This window comes from Solanum verrucosum, unplaced genomic scaffold, assembly GCF_900185275.1.
Source record: "Solanum verrucosum unplaced genomic scaffold, falcon-dt-bn FXZP01000351.1, whole genome shotgun sequence".
Classification (NCBI taxonomy): domain Eukaryota; kingdom Viridiplantae; phylum Streptophyta; class Magnoliopsida; order Solanales; family Solanaceae; genus Solanum; species Solanum verrucosum.
In genome coordinates, this window is record NW_026019958.1 from 609,544 (window position 1) to 628,066 (window position 18,523).

The 18,523-nt window shown below is 31.7% G+C and overlaps 2 protein-coding genes across 2 annotated transcripts; one reads left to right on the forward strand and one right to left on the reverse strand.

The window, feature by feature from the left end:
* Positions 1 to 7,883: 7,883 nt before the first annotated feature.
* Positions 7,884 to 11,855, forward strand: LOC125814784 (MDIS1-interacting receptor like kinase 2-like). Its single transcript, XM_049494222.1, has 2 exons — positions 7,884 to 11,187; positions 11,292 to 11,855. The coding sequence occupies exons 1-2, from the start codon at positions 7,893 to 7,895 to the stop codon at positions 11,654 to 11,656; spliced, it is 3,660 nt and encodes a 1,219-aa protein (XP_049350179.1). The 5' UTR covers positions 7,884 to 7,892; the 3' UTR covers positions 11,657 to 11,855.
* On the reverse strand, positions 11,789 to 18,440 carry LOC125814785 (cellulose synthase A catalytic subunit 4 [UDP-forming]). The gene is made up of 11 exons (XM_049494223.1): positions 18,368 to 18,440; positions 17,998 to 18,214; positions 17,506 to 17,609; positions 16,228 to 16,294; positions 15,961 to 16,111; positions 14,534 to 15,146; positions 14,012 to 14,275; positions 13,703 to 13,915; positions 13,100 to 13,618; positions 12,656 to 13,006; positions 11,789 to 12,572 (listed from the first exon to the last, which is right to left on the reverse strand). The coding sequence occupies exons 1-11, from the start codon at positions 18,425 to 18,427 to the stop codon at positions 11,991 to 11,993; spliced, it is 3,141 nt and encodes a 1,046-aa protein (XP_049350180.1). The 5' UTR covers positions 18,428 to 18,440; the 3' UTR covers positions 11,789 to 11,990.
* Positions 18,441 to 18,523: the final 83 nt, after the last annotated feature.

The window sequence follows — 18,523 nt, forward strand, 5'->3', positions numbered from 1 at the left end:
GGAACTAGTTTTTCAATTAGCCCATATTTTCCATTCGAATGCTTTGACTTTATTATCACTTATTTTCTTTGGTGTTGATTTGAAAACTTAATTTGTGTTTACTTTTTGAAAATGACGTATGTGTATACATCTAAGTTTTGAAAAGAATTGATTTAGTGTGTATATATATATATATATACATTGAATTAATATTTGGATTAAATATACATTGTCACGTGATTTTTTTCATAAAGTTCATGATCTAGTCAACTAGTCAATTAAGATTTTTCTAAAGTTAAAAAGATTACACTAAGAATATTTATTTATTTATTTATTTATTTGTGAAAATGGGACTATGGTGATGCCTTATCAAGAGGAACAGAAAATGCACTACATCATTTATTTTTTGAATAATATAAGTGGAGTACTAGGTACTAGGAAAATGAGAAAACCTTATTTACGCGCCACAAAATTGGCAATAGATTCACAAATAGATTACAATTGTTGATGGTATAATCACTTAAACAAAATTATGACGTATTTTCTTTGGTGTTGATTTGAAAATTTAATTTGTGTTTACTCTTTGAAAATGACGTATGTGTATACATCTAAGTTTTGAAAAGAATTGATTTAGTGTGTATATATATACTAGATATAGGACCCCGTGCTAGCACGGGGCCCAATATATTTTATTTTTTTATTTTAATTTATGTCATATTATGGAATTTGAGAAGTTATTGAAATTTTTATATGATTTTAAAATATTTTAATTTTTTAGCTATTGTGATTTGTAGTACTTTTTTTTAACATAATTTTGAAAATAATATTTATTACTCTGTTTGTTCTAATTTATGTGGCACACGCAGAATTTCAAATATTAACCATTTTTTATATGTCTCTTTAATATATTAAGTTGTTAATTATTGTATTTTCTAGTACATTTTTAACCTAATTTTTTAATAATATATGTTATTTGCCATGTCCCAATTTATGTGGCATTAATTGATAGATTTGTTGGAGTCGAGAGATTTATTTTGTTAATTATTGTAATTTATAGTTTTTTTTCCCGTAAATTTCAAACAATATATGTTGTTAATTGATAGAGTACTTTTAATGTAATTTTTTAAAAAAAATATGTGTGACTCTCCATGTCCCAATTTATGTGGCACATGTAAAGTTTTGACAATTAACCAAAATTTTAATACATTTAAAAAAATATTTTTAAGTTGTTAAATTTTAAGTAATTTAAATTGTTGTATTATTTATTACAATTTATAATACTTTTAAAATAGTTGAAATATTGTACTATTTATTATGATTTATAACACTTTTTTTAAAAAATTTATGTCATATTATGGAATTTGAGAAGTTATTGAAATTTTTATATGATTTTAAAATTATTTTAAATTGTTAGCTATTGTGATTTGTAGTACTTTTTTTTAACATAATTTTGAAAATAATATATATTACTCTATTTGTTCTAATTTATGTGGTAGATGCAGAATTTCAAATATTAACCCTTTTTTATATGTCTCTTTAATATATTAAGTTGTTAATTATTGTATTTTATAGTACATTTTGAACCTAATTTTTTAATAATATATGTTATTTGACATGTCCCAATTTATGTGGCATTAATTGATAGATTTGTTGGAGTCGAGAGATTTATTTTGTTAATTATTGTAATTTATAATTTGTTTTTCGTCAATTTCGTTGACTATTTTTTTTATTAATTATTGTAATTTATTGTTTCTTTTTCGTCAATTTCAAACAATATATGTTTATCATATAATCTATTTTATGTGGTACCAATAGAATTTAGAGAGTCAATTAAATTTTTTATATAAGTTTTAAATAATTAAGCTGTTAATTATTGTAATGTATAGTATTACTTATATTATTTTTAAATATATTTAAATATTATATGTTAGGTTTTTTATCCTAATTTATATGGCATTGATAGAATTTAAAGTGTCAAATAATTGTTAATTATTGTAATAGATAATATGGAGTATTTAAGTCAATTATAGTATAGTAATTAATATATAATATGTAGTATTTAAGTGTTATATTATGGAATTTGAGAAGTTATTGAAATTTTTATATGATTTTAAAAATATTTTAATTTTTTAGCTATTGTGATTTGTAGTACTTTTTTTTTACATAATTTTGAAAATAATATTTATTACTCTGTTTGTTCTAATTTATTTGGCACAGACAAAATTTCAAATATTAACCATTTTTTATATGTCTCTTTAATATATTAAGTTCTTAATTATTGTATTTTATAGTACATTTTGAACCTAATTTTTTAATAATATATGTTATTTTCCTTGTCCCAATTTATGTGGCATTAATTGATAGATTTGTTGGAGTCGAGAGATTTATTTTGTTAATTATTGTAATTTATAGTTTCTTTTTCGTCAATTTCAAACAATATATGTTGTTAATTGATAGAATACTTTTAATGTAATTTTTTTTTAAAAAAATGTGTGACTGTCCATGTCCCAATTTATGTGGCACATGTAAAGTTTTGACAATTAACCAAAATTTTAATACATTTAAAAAAAAAATTTAAGTCGTTAAATTTTAAGTAATTTAAATTGTTGTATTATTTATTACAATTTATAATGCTTTTAAAGTAGTTTAAATATTGTACTATTTATTATGATTTATAACACTTTTTTAATTTATGTCATATTATGGAATTTGAGAAGTTATTGAAATTTTTATATGATTTTAAAAATATTTTAAATTGTTAGCTATTGTGATTTGTAGTACTTTTTTTTAACATAATTTTGAAAATAATATTTATTACTCTCTTTGTTCTAATTTATGTGGCAGATACAGAATTTCAAATATTAACCCTTTTTTATATGTCTCTTTAATATATTAAGTTTTTAAGTATTGTATTTTTTAGTACATTTTGAACATAATTTTTTAATAATATATGTTATTTGCCATGTCCCAATTTATGTGGCATTAATTGATAGATTTGTTGGAGTCGAGAGATTTATTTTGTTAATTATTGTAATTTATAGTTTCTTTTTCGTCAATTTCAAACAATATATGTTGTTAATTGATAGATTTTTTGGAGTGGACTATTTTTTTTATTAAATATTGTAATATATTGTTTCTTTTTCGTCAATTTCAAACAATAACCAATAGAATTTAGAGAGTCAATTAAATTTTTTATATAAGTTTTAAATAATTAAGTTGTTAATTATTGTAATGTATAGTATTACTTATATTATTTTTAAATATATTTAAATATTATATGTTAGGTTTTTTATCCTAATTTATATGGCATTGATAGAATTTAAAGTGTCAAATAATTGTTAATTATTGTAATAGATAATATGGAGTATTTAAGTCATTTATAGTATAGTAATTAATATATAATATGTAGTATTTAAGTGGAAGGTGGTGGGGCCCACTTATATAGTTTGATAAATATATTGGATATTAGTAGTGATTTATAGTATAGTAATTAATAATATATAATATGTAGTATTTAAGTGGAAGGTGATGGGGCCCACTTATATATTTTATAAATATATTGGACATTAGTAGTGATCTTATTGGACCATTGATAGTCATTCCTAGACTCTTCTATAATATAGTAATATGCATTGAATTAATATTTGGATTAAGTATACATTGTCACGTGATTTTTTTCATAAAGTTCATGATCTAGTCAACTAGTCAATTAAGATTTTTCTAAAGTTAAAAAGATTACACTAAGAATAATTATTTATTTATTTATTTGTTTGTGAAAATGGGACTATGGTGATGTCTTATCAAGAGGAACAGAAAATGCACTACATCATTTATTTTTTGAATAATATAAGTGGAGTACTAGGTACTAGGAAAATGAGAAAACCTTATTTACGCGCCACAAAAATGGCAATAGATTCACAAATAGATTACAATTGTTGATGGTATAATCACTTAAACAAAATTATGACGTATTTCAAATACCATTCTATTGCCAAGAATTTACTCAAAAAAGAATAGGCGTCAGCTTCACATCATTAAAATGACCCAATATATCACTTTTCGACTTGAGTAATTTTTTTTAGAAATAATGAAAGATAAATGATTTTACGGTACAACAGAAAAAAAAAGTTATTTTTTCGGTGAAAAAATTATAAGTGACTTTTCTGATTAAAAAAATAATAATAAGAACTCCATTCACCTATTTTCAATAATTTATTGACCTTTTAAGTAATGATGAATTCAAAAATATTTAAGGGATAGCTTAGACATATATTTTTATGATTGAGGTTGATAAATATTTTGTTTTAAAGATTGAAAACTTTCAAAGACAAATAATATGCAAGTTTCAACTTTGAGTGCATATGTTTATTTTTACAAAAGTTTTTTGATTTTTCACTCGATGTCTAATATTTACATTGAAATTCGATTATTCTAAATTCATATTGCATAGGTTAAATTTAGAAAAAACACTTTATACCAAAAAACTTTTTATAGTCAAGACTTAAATTCAAATAACTTTATTCGCCGTCAATTGAGAGTTGAGACAATGACACATTTTTCAAATGTGGGAACTAGTTTTTCAATTAGCCCATATTTTCCATTTGAATGCTTTGACTTTATTATCACTTATTTTCTTTGGTGTTGATTTGAAAACTTAATTTGTTTTTACTTTTTGAAAATGACGTATGTGTATACATCTAAGTTTTGAAAAGAATTGATTTAGTGTGTATAAATATATATACATTGAATTAATATTTGGATTAAATATACATTGTCACGTGATTTTTTTCATAAAGTTCATGATCTAGTCAACTAGTCAATTAAGATTTTTCTAAAGTTAAAAAGATTACACTAAGAATATTTATTTTCTAAACCAAATTTAATACTTAGTTTTGGCAACGAATAAATATTACTAGTAATATTGAGCTAGCATCATTTTGGTGTCAGTATTACCTGCAAACAATAGCTAGTTCAATTAGAAAAGAACAATAAATAAATCAAAACTTAATAAAAATTAAGCTGGTTAGATTATGATCTGCTATTTAGAGCCTGATTGGATGCTATAGCTTATGACTATAACTTATAGTTTATTTTTATTATTTAGGCTTAAAAATAAGTGTTCAAACACCTTTTAATTTTACTGAAATACTATAAAAGTGCTTTAAAATTATTTTGGCAAGTCAATCCAAATAGTTTCTTAGTTTATTCAGCTAAAGTAATTTTTGAGTAGATCATTAACTTATTAATTTAACCTATTTTATTTTATTCAAATTTAACCTAACTTGTCCATTTAACAATTCGATTATTTATCATTTTTATGCAATTGTTCGAAATATAGTATCAAAGGATGCATCACATCATAGGCAATGAAAACAAATCAGGTTGAAGAAGAATAGATGTGGTAGATTCAAGATTTAAATTTGATAAGTTCAAACTTAAAATATTTAATATTAAATATTTTTAAAGTTTATAAATTTATATTTAGTAATTTACTATAATTACAATAAATATTTACATATAAATTTATGTTCTACATAAAAAAAATTGTTAAATTCACGTGAATATAACATCTAGGTTAATTATACGCGGCGTAACTCTGACCACTAAAAATGGCAGCTGATTTGATATTGGGAGCACCAAAAACTAACCAACAATTATTTTATTTCATACTTAATTTCTTTAATGGTTTAACCACAAAAGTGATTTCAACAATCAATCAATAACATTTGACATTTTATTTTTTATGTTTATTCCATGACACCACTAATTATGAGATCTAGTGAGAAAAAAAATTCTTAAAAAAGCAAGCTCGATCTTGATATTTACTATGTATTTTTTAATCCATTGTGTCACTGAATTATGTCAAAGAAAAATAGGAAACATCACTATAAGTGACACATTTTACATTAACTAATATTTTATATTTATTATTGTACATTTTCTACAAGCTAAGTATTAAATATTAAGGTAGACATGATTTAGTTAAAGCAAAATCGTGCCATTTAACTAAGTCATATAATAATTACGTAGTTAAAGACTAGTACCATTTCATTTTTTAATTAGTATAAATAAAGTTAGTCAATATCCTTATCAATCAGCCAATAGTGACTTTCTTTCGACCGTAACGGGTCGATAAATAAGAATTTTTTATGAAATTGTTTTGTCTCACCCATGAAATAATAATTTTATTATATAATATAAATGATGAAATAAAATAGTTTTGAAATTAACTGATATCTTACCCCAAAAATGAGAAAAATTTAATTCCATTTTTTTTCCAGAATTATTATATCTATTCTACATGTCAAACGACTCCTAATAGTTCTTTGTGGTTTCATTACTAGAAACAAAGTTTTCCCACTGTAAATCAATGACAAATTGATATTATAGAACATAATTTTTTCACTCGATAATTTGCTATTAAACTAACACACTAAAAAAATATATGATAAAAAATAGATTCTCGTTGAAATAATAAAAAACTTCATCAGAGAAAATCAAGGTAGGAATAAAGAGTAGTTGAACATTTAAGTGTATATATTAAATATAGCCATCAATTTTGACCCCCAACCAGCTCATGTATGTCCTTTTGAAAACCTGTATTTTCCAATAAAAGATTTTTCAAATTTTAACTTGTTGACTGACCTATAAAAGGTCAATCATCCAGCTACTACATATCCAAACAAACATTTATTGTAACGTCATTTTTATGCAAGAGGAATTAAGAAAATATTAAAATTCACACTTAGGATTTAAAAATTTTGTGATGTAAAGTAATTTTTTAACTTTCTTTGTTAGTATTAAAAATTTAGAATCTTTCACTTATGTGTTAAAAAAAAGAGAGATTCAATAGTTCATATATATTTAAAAAGTTCATTTTTACACTTATTTGGTAGTACAATTTTTCGACAGAGGAAATTCGATTGACTTTTCTATGTATTTAATTCTTCGTATTTTTAAACCCTCTTGATAAATGAAAATCCTCATTCTGGATGTACAATTATTTTAAGATTTTTTTTGTTTGTTGGTTTGTTTATTGGTGTCACGGAATCAACAATTTAATAAAAATATTCAGTAAACGTTTTCGTCAGTTTTCACACTACCATATGTTGAAGTAAACAAAAAAATAATCATTGACTTGATTTCATTTTTCTTTAATATTGGTTTTGAACCAAAGTTTTTTCTTTTTTTAATATACTTATCCTACTAAATTGTTCACCACTCAATCTTTTATTCATTATATGTCAACTTGACATATAGTTTTGACAAAAAACTTCAAGATTATTAATGAGTTGAAACCGTGTTTTTGTCACATCCTATTGGACTATTAAGCTCTGTATTCCAACTACAAAAACTACAACATTTTATTTTATTTTCTTAGTTTTCCACCTGGTATTCCGTATTTGCATTGAAGTTTAATTATTTCAAATTCATGCTGTGTAGGGCCCCGTTCAAAGGGAAAATGCTTCCTAACAAGGACGTTTCCATATCAAACCTCTGATTAAGCGATGAGCTGCTCCATCCGTTGAACCACATTTTTTTTTGTTTTCTACCTGATGTTCGGAGCCTGCATTGGAGCTCTGACAAAATCCGAATCGCACACTGCAAGGCTGGGGTGGCGCTCCAACAAGATTTTCTCTATAATCAGGGTCTGAACCCAAGACCTCTAGTTAAGGGTGAAACAGTCTCACCACTACACCATAACTCAGGGTAATGTACCACATCCTTTGGTGGTATAATACAACATCTTTGCCTTTTTTTCTTCTCTGTTTTTTAAAACTTTTATGTTTGCTTTTCCACTACTAATATATATACTCCCTTTTTGTTCTCCACTTATATATTGACAACCCTTTCATCTAAAAAAGCACAAAAATGTTTTATTAATTCTTCTTGAAAACCAAATATTACACAACATGACAACATTTCATACTACCTTAGTTTACATCTTGTATGTGCTACTTCTTTTTTCACTTCCATTAAGTATCACATCTTCAGCAAGAACAGAAGCTGAATCTCTTGTCAAATGGAAGAGAAATTTACCTTCTACTTCTTTCTTGGCCTCATGGTCCATTTCGAATCTCGAAAACTTGTGCAATTGGACATTTATTGTGTGTAATGATGGTGGAACAATTTCTGAGATCAATCTTTCTGATGCAGACCTCTCAGGCTCACTTGATCACCTTGATTTCACTTCATTTCCGAGTCTCGTGAATTTCAATCTTAATGGAAATAACTTCAGTGGATCGATACCTTCGAGTATTGGCAATGCCTCATTGCTCACTTTCTTGGACCTGAGTAACAATATCTTGTCAGGTGTCATACCTGAAGAGATTGGAAAATTGAATCAACTTGAGTATCTAAGTTTTTATAACAACAATATCGAAGGTGTGATTCCGTATCAGATTAGCAATCTGCAGAAGGTAATGCACTTGGATCTTGGATCAAATTTCTTAGAAACTCCTGATTGGTTGAAGATGAAAAATATGCCTGTGTTGACGTATCTAAGCTTTGGTTATAATGAACTGAGGTTAGAATTTCCTGAATTCGTACTTCGTTGTCATAATCTAACATATCTTGATTTATCGATAAATCATTTCAATGGTTCGATTCCTGAAACAGTATTTACCAACTTGATCAACCTTGAAAGACTTAATCTTTCATCTAATTCATTTCAAGGTTCATTGTCACCAAATTTTACTAAGTTGTCTAAGTTAAAAGAACTTCAGCTAGGTGTTAACATGTTTTCTGGTTTAATTCCTGATGAAATTGGCTTGATTACTAGTCTTGAAGTTCTTGTACTTTTCAACAATTCATTTGAAGGAAAGATTCCATCTTCTATAGGTAGACTCATAAATCTTCAACAGTTGGATCTTCGAAAGAACGATTTGAATTCAACTATTCCTTCTGAGCTTGGTTTTTGTACTAAACTCACTTTCTTAGCTCTAGCAGAAAATGACCTGCAAGGGTCATTGCCTCCATCATTCTCCTCTCTTACAAAGTTATCTAGTTTGGGGTTGTCTGATAATAGTCTTTCTGGTGAAATCTCTTCGAATTTCATCACCAATTGGACTGAGTTGACATCTTTGCAGCTTCAAAACAATATGTTTACAGGGAAAATCCCACCCGAAACCAGTCAATTGACAAACCTTGTATATCTTTACCTCTATCATAACAATTTCACTGGTTCCATTCCCTATCAGATTGGGAACTTGCAAAACTTGTTGGATTTAGACTTTTCTGATAACCAGCTTTCAGGCATAATACCTCCAACCATTGGAAATCTGACCAATCTAAAGACGTTGCAACTTTTTCGCAACAATCTCAGTGGAACCATTCCTCCTGATATTGGAAAATTGATATCCCTCGAAACCGTTGACATCAACACCAACCGACTAAGTGGTGAGCTGCCGGACAGCATTTCTGACCTCAGTGAGCTGAAGATTCTTTCTGTATATACTAATGATTTCTCAGGCATTGTCCCTAAGGACTTTGGAAAGAACAGTCCTCAATTGTCAAGTGTCAGCTTTTCAAATAACAGCTTCACTGGTGAACTACCTGCTGGATTGTGTAGCCCGAATCTTGAGGAGTTGACGATAAATGGGAACAAATTCAGAGGGAAGTTACCAGATTGCTTGAAGAACTGCACACTGCTAAGACGAGTACGGCTTGAAGGCAACAATTTATCTGGTAATCTTGCTGATGCATTTGGAGTGCACCCGAATCTTGTTTACCTTTCTCTTAGTGACAACCAACTTTCAGGTGAACTTTCACCTGACTGGGGGAAATGTGAAAATCTCACAAGTCTAAGAATGGATGGAAACAAATTTTCTGGTGTAATCCCAGCTGAGCTAGGGAACCTGAGAGCGTTGCGCGTGTTAGCTTTGGAAGGAAATGAATTGACTGGTGAAATTCCTTCTGAACTGGGGAGGTTAGACCTGCTGTACAATCTCAGCTTGAGCAAAAACAATCTTACTGGAGGCATCCCTCAGTCTGTTGGCAATTTAACTAAGCTCCAGTATCTTGATTTGTCGACAAACAAGTTAAGTGGTAACATACCAGTAGATCTTGGGAAGTGTGAGAGCCTGTTGAGCTTGAATCTTGGCAACAATTCCTTATCAGGTGGCATTCCATCTGACCTTGGCAATTTGATGCAGTTGAGTATTCTTTTGGACCTAAGTAGCAATTCGCTAACGGGAACCATTCCACAAAACTTTGCCAAGCTCACCTCATTAATGCATCTCAACCTCTCACATAACAACCTCTCAGGTAGAATTCCTCCAGCATTAGCTCAGATGATCAGTCTTCAGGAGATGGATTTTTCCTACAATGAATTTTCTGGACCAATCCCAACCGATGGAGTATTTCAAGGAGCATCCGCTAGTTCTTTTCTTGGCAACTCTGGTTTGTGTGGAAATGTAGAAGGATTATCCTCATGTAATTTGGATACCCGAAATGACAAGTCCAGAAATAATAATCAAAAGATCCTCATTGGGGTACTTGTACCAGTGGTCAGCCTCATACTTTTGGCAATCCTGTTTGTTGCATGTCTTGTGTCTCGAAGGAAGGCTAAGCAATATGATGAGGAGATCAAAGCTAGCCAGATACATGAAAATACAGAATCTCTGATTTGGGAAAGAGAAGGGAAGTTTACATTTGGTGACATAGTGAAAGCTACTGAAGATTTCAGTGAAAAGAACTGCATTGGAAGAGGAGGCTTTGGAAGTGTCTATAAAGCTGTTTTGCCCTCTGGGCAGATTGTTGCAGTCAAAAGACTCAACATGTCAGACTCAAGTGACATTCCATTGACTAATCGTCGAAGCTTTGAGAATGAGATTAGAACTTTGACAGAGGTGAGACACAGGAATATAATTAAGCTCTTTGGTTACTGTTCCAAGAATGGGTGCATGTACTTGGTTTATGAGTATATAGAAAGAGGTAGCCTGGGGAAAGTTCTATATGACAATGAGATGGGATTGGAACTTGGATGGGGTACAAGAGTGAAAATTGTGCAAGGAATAGCTCATGCGCTCGCTTACTTGCATCATGACTGCTCTCCGCCCATTGTTCACCGTGATGTATCATTGAATAACATTTTGCTTGAATCAGAATTCGAGCCACGACTCTCTGACTTTGGCACAGCAAAGTTGTTAGCTTCAGACTCATCAAATTGGACCACAGTTGCTGGTTCTTATGGCTATATGGCACCAGGTATGTTACACACTCATTACCTAATGCATCCATATTTCTGTTGATTAAGTAGTATATCCATTGGAAGGATACTTCAATAAAATTGTGTCTTTCTTCTTGTGCAGAGCTTGCACTTACCATGCGTGTTACAGAAAAGTGTGATGTCTATAGTTTTGGAGTCATAGCGATGGAGACTATGATGGGAAGGCATCCAGGGGAGCTTTTAACTTCATTATCAGCATCAACAACATTGTCTCCAGAAATACTTTTGAAGGATGTTCTTGACCAAAGACTTCCACCTCCCACCGGCCACTTGGCAGAGGCAGTGGTTTTTGTGATCACGATTGCCTTGGCATGTACACGTACCACTCCTGAATCGCGACCAACTATGCGTTCTGTAGCACAAGAATTGTCTGTTCAGACTTTGCCTTACCTTCCACAGCCATTGGGGACAATAGAAATGAGCAAACTAATAAGTTTTCAGAAATAATGAGAAGATAGAGCCCTCATGCACAGGTGTGAAATGTACAGGCTGTAGAGTTTTAGTGCTGTAATGGATCTATTCAAATTAGTATGTTTTAGATGCACTTTTCCCTAGAAAGAAAGAAATAATATCATCCTGTTAATCATGAATGTTACAAAGTTGGTATATTAATTTGGACAAGTATGAATGTTACAAAGTTGCACAATGCCCTTATCCTAGCTTTCACTTTATTGCTAGGCAAAACACTAGCAGAAAGATACAATGTGTTCATTTGCAATAAAAATAGCAATCTAACAAAAATTTGGCAAAGATTACATCACACAGATACCAGGCATGGTACTTAGCATTCTACTCCACACTGCTTGAGTATAGGTCCCTTCTGCTTTGGTAGGAATGGGTCTATTCGTACCCAAACAAGTGAGAAAATTGAAGCAAGAAGAATTGACCAGAGGACCACAATGGTGGGAGTCCTGTTCTGCCTTCCCATCAATCCCTTTAGGAAAGGATAGAGATGCACAATAACCCAAAAGGCGAAGAATAACTTTCCGAAGAGGGGACCCCATGAACCATAACCATTGTTGATGGCATCCGAAACACCAGCTACAACACCAACCATATTCAGGATGATCAGAGTGGTTGGTGGGATGAGAAGTGTGGTCCATTTGAAAAGGTAAAGCTCCCCAAATTCAGCGTCATCAGCCGCTTTTGATGTTACAGTGAAGTTTGTGTCTACACCAGCAAGAACTTTAAGAAGGCCTTGGAAAACTGCAAACAAATGTGCTGAAACACCACCGATGACCCAAAATTGCTCGTTACGCCACCAGGCCTCAATGCTTACTCCACTCCATCGCAGCTCGAGTACACTTGTGGCTATGATGGAGATAAAGAGAGCCATGAACCAAATGCTTGCAAAGTTGTTAAGCTACAAAACAAACATGGATTTTGATTTATAAAATCTAAATCAAATCTTTATATTACTGAACCAAATGACTTCAGTTCACTTACTGTGGGGACGATAAATTTTCCAGTGAGAAGGCATACAGCTGGAAGGGTGCAGTAAGCTAGCAGAGCAATGGAAGTGAATGGGTAAACAATAGTGTTAATGTATGCTAGCCTTTCCAACCACTTGAGTTTTCCACCCCAGGCATACCAAAGGGGACAATGACGACTCATGAAGATTTCGACAGAACCAAGAGCCCATCTCAGGACTTGGTGCAATCTATCTGATAGATTGATTGGTGCTGATCCCTTAAAAGCGGCTCTCTTCGGACAGCAATAAACCGATCTCCATCCTCTGCAATGCATCTTGAATCCAGTCAAAATGTCCTCTGTGACAGAACCATAAATCCATCCAATCTGTCAAAAAAAGAAAAATGAAAACCAATTTATTAGAAGTTAGCTAAGTGAACACCCATAACTCATAATTTATTCATGAAATATAATGCTAACCTCTTTGCCCCAGTCAGTTTTCTCTTCATACCCACAGCTAATAACATGAATAGCTTCTTTTATGAGTGTTGTTGGGTTTGTCCCTTCAGGAAGTCCACCATCTTCCTTAAGTGTGGAAGCTATGAAAACAGGGGACTGCCCGAATCGTTTCTCAAAGTTCTTTTGGGACATGAGAGATGACTTCTCGAGCTCATCATATCCTTCAAGGCCTTCTTCAATTTCCTCAAGATCAAAGACAGGTCCAGATGGCTTCCTAGTGTAGTTCTTTCCATTCATTGTTTTCTTTTTCTTGCTGTATAGTCCTCCAAGTCCAAGTAAGGCCTTGATGCTCTTCTTCTTGGACTTGGACTTGGACTTTCTTGAACCGCCACAACAGCAACTGGGCCAGCAATCACATGTCATCTTTTGACGCTTCTCTGAAACAGGTGGATCATAGCCGTATAACGCCTGCCTGTTAAAGACAGTACCTGTTCCAACATAAACTGGTCCTTGAATTCCATCCAGGCCTTTCATGTTGATCTGCCACCATGAAGGGAAAAAAGCATATTAATACCGGGAATAAATCCTTTGTCAACACATTGCTGTATATATAGATCAACTTACATCAAAAAAGACAACATTACGATTGGCATATCGATCGTGGCGATCAATACCATCAAATCTCTGGGGAAATTGGACATAGCATAGCTTCTTTCCAATTTGTGGGTCCATTAAAAAGCACATGGCTTCTCTAACTGCCTTGCTGTTGTTAAGGTAGTGATCACAATCCAAGTTCAACATAAATGGTGCATTTGTCAGGACTGCAGCGACTCGAACCTATTTAGAAAAACCGCACAAACTACATAACATTAAGAAAAGGACTTAATAGAATGTCAAGGAAGCAAACCAGAAACTAATATACTAATTACTAACCAAAGCATTCATGGCACCAGCTTTCTTGTGGTGTTGATAGCCCGGTCGTTTCTCACGGGAAACATAGACAAGGCGAGGTAGCTCCTTACCTTCAATGTCAAGTGCACCTTCACTACCAAGATAAACTTGAATCATACCAGGATGGTCTCTGGTGTTGTTACCGGGCCACGGAGTTCCATCTTGCATTACCCAGCCTTCTTCTGGTTTTTTCTGAGCTTTTGCTACTAATGCATTAATTCTTACTTTGAATTCTTCATATTCTCTCTGCCACAAGAGAGTGAGTTTTCAATTTGCAGAAAAAATCTTATTTTAAGCCAAAGAAACTTAAGCCTCCGATAAATGATACTCCTTCTATCCCAACTCATATGACATTCTTTACTTTGGGAACGTCCTAAAATGTTCGACACGATTCCTTCTACAACTTCTTTTTAAACCTTGATATGATTCAGTCAACATTTTAGGCACTGCATCTCCCCTGATATAGTCGTATAAAATGAGACGAAGGAAGTAATAGATACATACCTTCATGGCCCTGCGATCCTTGACAAAGGTAGGCTGAACTTTATCTTTCAAGTAATCAATCTTTTCGTTGAAGTAGAAATCAGGTGCTCTAGGCTCTACACTATATTTCTTACAAAATGGCACCCATCTCCTGGCAAATTCTGCTGTTTCTGCTAATGAATCGAACAACAGCATGGAAGCACCATCATCTGATACATAACAGCTAACCTTCTCGACAGGATAATCAACAGCCAAGATTGACAGAACAGTGTTTGCAGTGATAATAGGAGGCTCCTTAAGAGGATCAACAGTACTCACAAACACATCCACTGGGGCTAATCGATTAGGCTCGCCTTCACGTTCAAACCTCAATGTCAATCGATCTAAATAAGTTTCACGGTTTATTGGTGACCATTTGGGGAACTGATCGAGTATCCATGATAATGCAAACCATATTTCACATATAACAGAGATAATCCATAATGGATAGGCATCATAGGCTGGTGTTAAGATCCGGAAATGGAAAAAGAATCCAAGAATTACAAGCCTGAGGATAATGACTATCCGATATGGACTGATTAAACTTGATGGAAGTGGAACTTTTCGCCAGAGTGGTTGCCGAGCTTCAGCCAAACTGCTTGGAAATCAGTCAAGTGGTTATAATATTGAAATATACTGCAAGTTTTATATGCTTAAACTTGATCTGTTTCAATTCATACACACTCATTTCATGTTGAAACATTGTAGTATCTGATTCATTTTTTTAATAATATTATATGTAGAAGTGTTCAAATTATTTAACTATACCAGTCAGTCACTGAGTGATATATAACCGAAAATCCAATATTTAAAAGTTGTAAGGAGAATGAGGAGAAGGTGGAAACAAGACCAGATATAATTTGATCGTTATGAACAAATCCAAAGACCAGGTTGACTGATTTGTTATAAATTTAAAGTATTTCTATAGCATGTTTTCCTTTTCCTTCTATGTTGTTTTCTCGATGATTCCTCACATAAAATCTTCTCATATAAGCGACGATATAACTTCAACACTATCAAAGAGAGGCGGGGATTAGCTTGAATAATCAAACAAACTTATCAATATTTTCTTCCACTACTAAGAATATATGTCAAATAACATGTTAAATTCCCCTTCTAAGTCAAAGGTCTATCTAAAAAGCAAATCTAGTAGGGGTAAGGTGTGGTATATCTTACCCACCCAAAACCTCACTTGTGGGATTACACTGGGTGTATATATCATGTTGAATTCCCCTTCTAAACCGAGTTGTTAAATTCCACTTCTAAGCCGAGGGTCTATCAGAAACAGTAAATCTACCCCGGCCCACAAAGGTAGTGTTAAGGTGTGGTATATCTTACCCTCCCAAACATCACTCGTAGGATTACACCGAGGGTAAACAAGATGTTAAGTGAAAAGAAAGAGTACATACAGAAAGTCATCATCTTCATCAGGTTGATCATTTCCACCATTATTAACAAGACCTCTCTTTTCTTGACGATTCTTCCATTTCTCAACTCTTTCCTTCCATTCTGCATCACCATAACTTTCTTTCTGCTCATCCTCCAATTCCTTCCCAGCAACTGTAAGTGATTTTCCATTGAAATAAAACAAAATCATGACTTTGAGTGACACATAAATATAAAGTGCAACAATTACTCATTTGGAAATTAAGTAATAGAGATCGATATAGCTGTACCGCTTCCAACAACTGATTGATTAAAAGCACCACCACCATTGGTGTTGTGATTATACTCTCCATTCTCCTGTCAAACATAATACAACTTGCTTTCAGTTCAAATGAAAGACAGCATTTGGGCGGCAAACAACCCAAATCTCAGTAGTTTAGGGCTAATTACATTTCTTGTCATATTTTTGAAATTACCATTCGTGTCAGATTTTGGTCCTCAAATACATGTATCTATCTTGTTGAGATACATGTATCTCTTATAGGTCAAAATAAGGTGTAAATTTGTTTCAGTGTACACTGTATCTAAGCGGATTCACATGTATGTAAGATACACCAACTCTCTCGCTCGTTTCTTTCCTTGTGTATCTGTATTTCATTATATGGTATCACATATATATATATATATAGTGTGATTCACATGTATCTAGTGTGCTTCATATGTATATGCGATACACCGACTCTCTGCTCACCTCCCTCCTATTTTGCTCACCTCTCTCCCTATGTATTTGTAATTTTAAATGTATTTGATAGTTCCACAAAAACACATGTATTTAGGTGTATTTGACTTGAAATGTGTTATGAAATTATTAATTAATGAGATAATATGTAACTTAGTTTAAATAATTATAGAGAAAATTAGTAAATATGGTAATGTTTGTATAATTAGATAGTTCTACTAAATAATTACTACTATTATTCCAAATTTACATAATTGCTGCGAACATCTTCAATTTCTGAAGTACATTTTGTTCGTCTAGTTTACCAACATGAACAAAGTATACACAATCAATATAACTCTATTCAATATGCAGTGTATAAGTATTTATGTGTATTATATGTATATTATATATATATTATAGTATACATATATTTAGTATAAAAAAGTAGATTTAGTTGCAATTTTATAAATTGATTTTGCCAGTACCAATGAAGATTATGCGGCATGATAATAGTTATTTTTTTTATTTTCTTCTGAGAATTTGATAGACGTGATAATTCAAGGCAAGTTAATTATCTCTAGTTCTATGAGATAGCACCATGTTGTAGCTAATTACATTACTACAACAAAAATAGTTTTTAGCGGTTGAATATACATATTAACAAAGAGTGCTAAAGCCTTTATCGACATTAGCTAATTGAAACTAGATCCAATCTTGCTATAGGCTTTAGAGACATTTACAAAGAGTGCTAATAGCCGATAAAAATTGTTGTTAAAGATTATTTTTGGTAATTGGTATAGTATTAATACTTTTAGTAGGTTGTTGGAAATAGAAATGAATTACTAACCGATTGGTGGTGGTTGGGAGAAGCATGATGATTCTTGATCTGAAATTCTTGTTCAAAATCATCATGAATATCATCTTCATCATCACCTACAACTCTAGGACACCCTGCCAATATTCCACAATTAACAAGCACTTTTAAGTTCAAGAAATTCAACAATGTATATATATATATATATTTACCACGGCAGAAATGATTTTTTAGCCCTTCACATTATGACTTTTTAATAAGAGTGATTCATTTTTAACAGTCTGAAAAGGTCATTTTCTTCTATTCAAATCGTAAGAGGAAAAAAGATCTTATTTCCTCGTATCATCTATCATCTTACAAACATATCTCGAAATACATAAGCTAGCATGTATTTCAAAGGAGAAATGATTGTACATACACACAACATATAAACAATTTATCGTACAATTTAACTTGTTATAGCGAGTTATTATTCTATTTTTTCTCGAGTAGATAGATTACTATAAGTGAGAGGGGGCAATGTACCTTTATGACGTTTATATCGAGTATGACACTGAGGACAAGCCTGATTCCCTTCACTCCTTTCATACTCATAACATGGCCTGCAAACTGGAAATCCACACTCCCCACAAGCAGCAAATACCTCTCCATTTTCCTTAACTTCAATCTCATCTCTACAAATCTTGCATATCTTCTTCAACGAAACGACAAACTCTTTTGACGTTTCTGTTGGAGGTCGTTGCTATATATACACAAAAAAATAATCGTTAGCAAGCAAGAAAGCCTAAGAGAAGCAAAAATTATACCGTTTGTGTTTGACTGAACATGAAATTTAATAGAAAATGAAAGACTTCAGAACGTGTAGAAAGTGTCATGTAAAATAAGAGAGACGTACATCGTCTCCTGTATGAAAAACATGAAGTTCACTCCGAGAATGTGAACCAGCAACAGCCATGGTGTTAGATGGATATTGGCACAAAGGCAAAATGAGTGTATTAATATTAAGAAGAGAATATGTAGTTTTTGGTGGGAGTTTGAGATTTTTCACCTA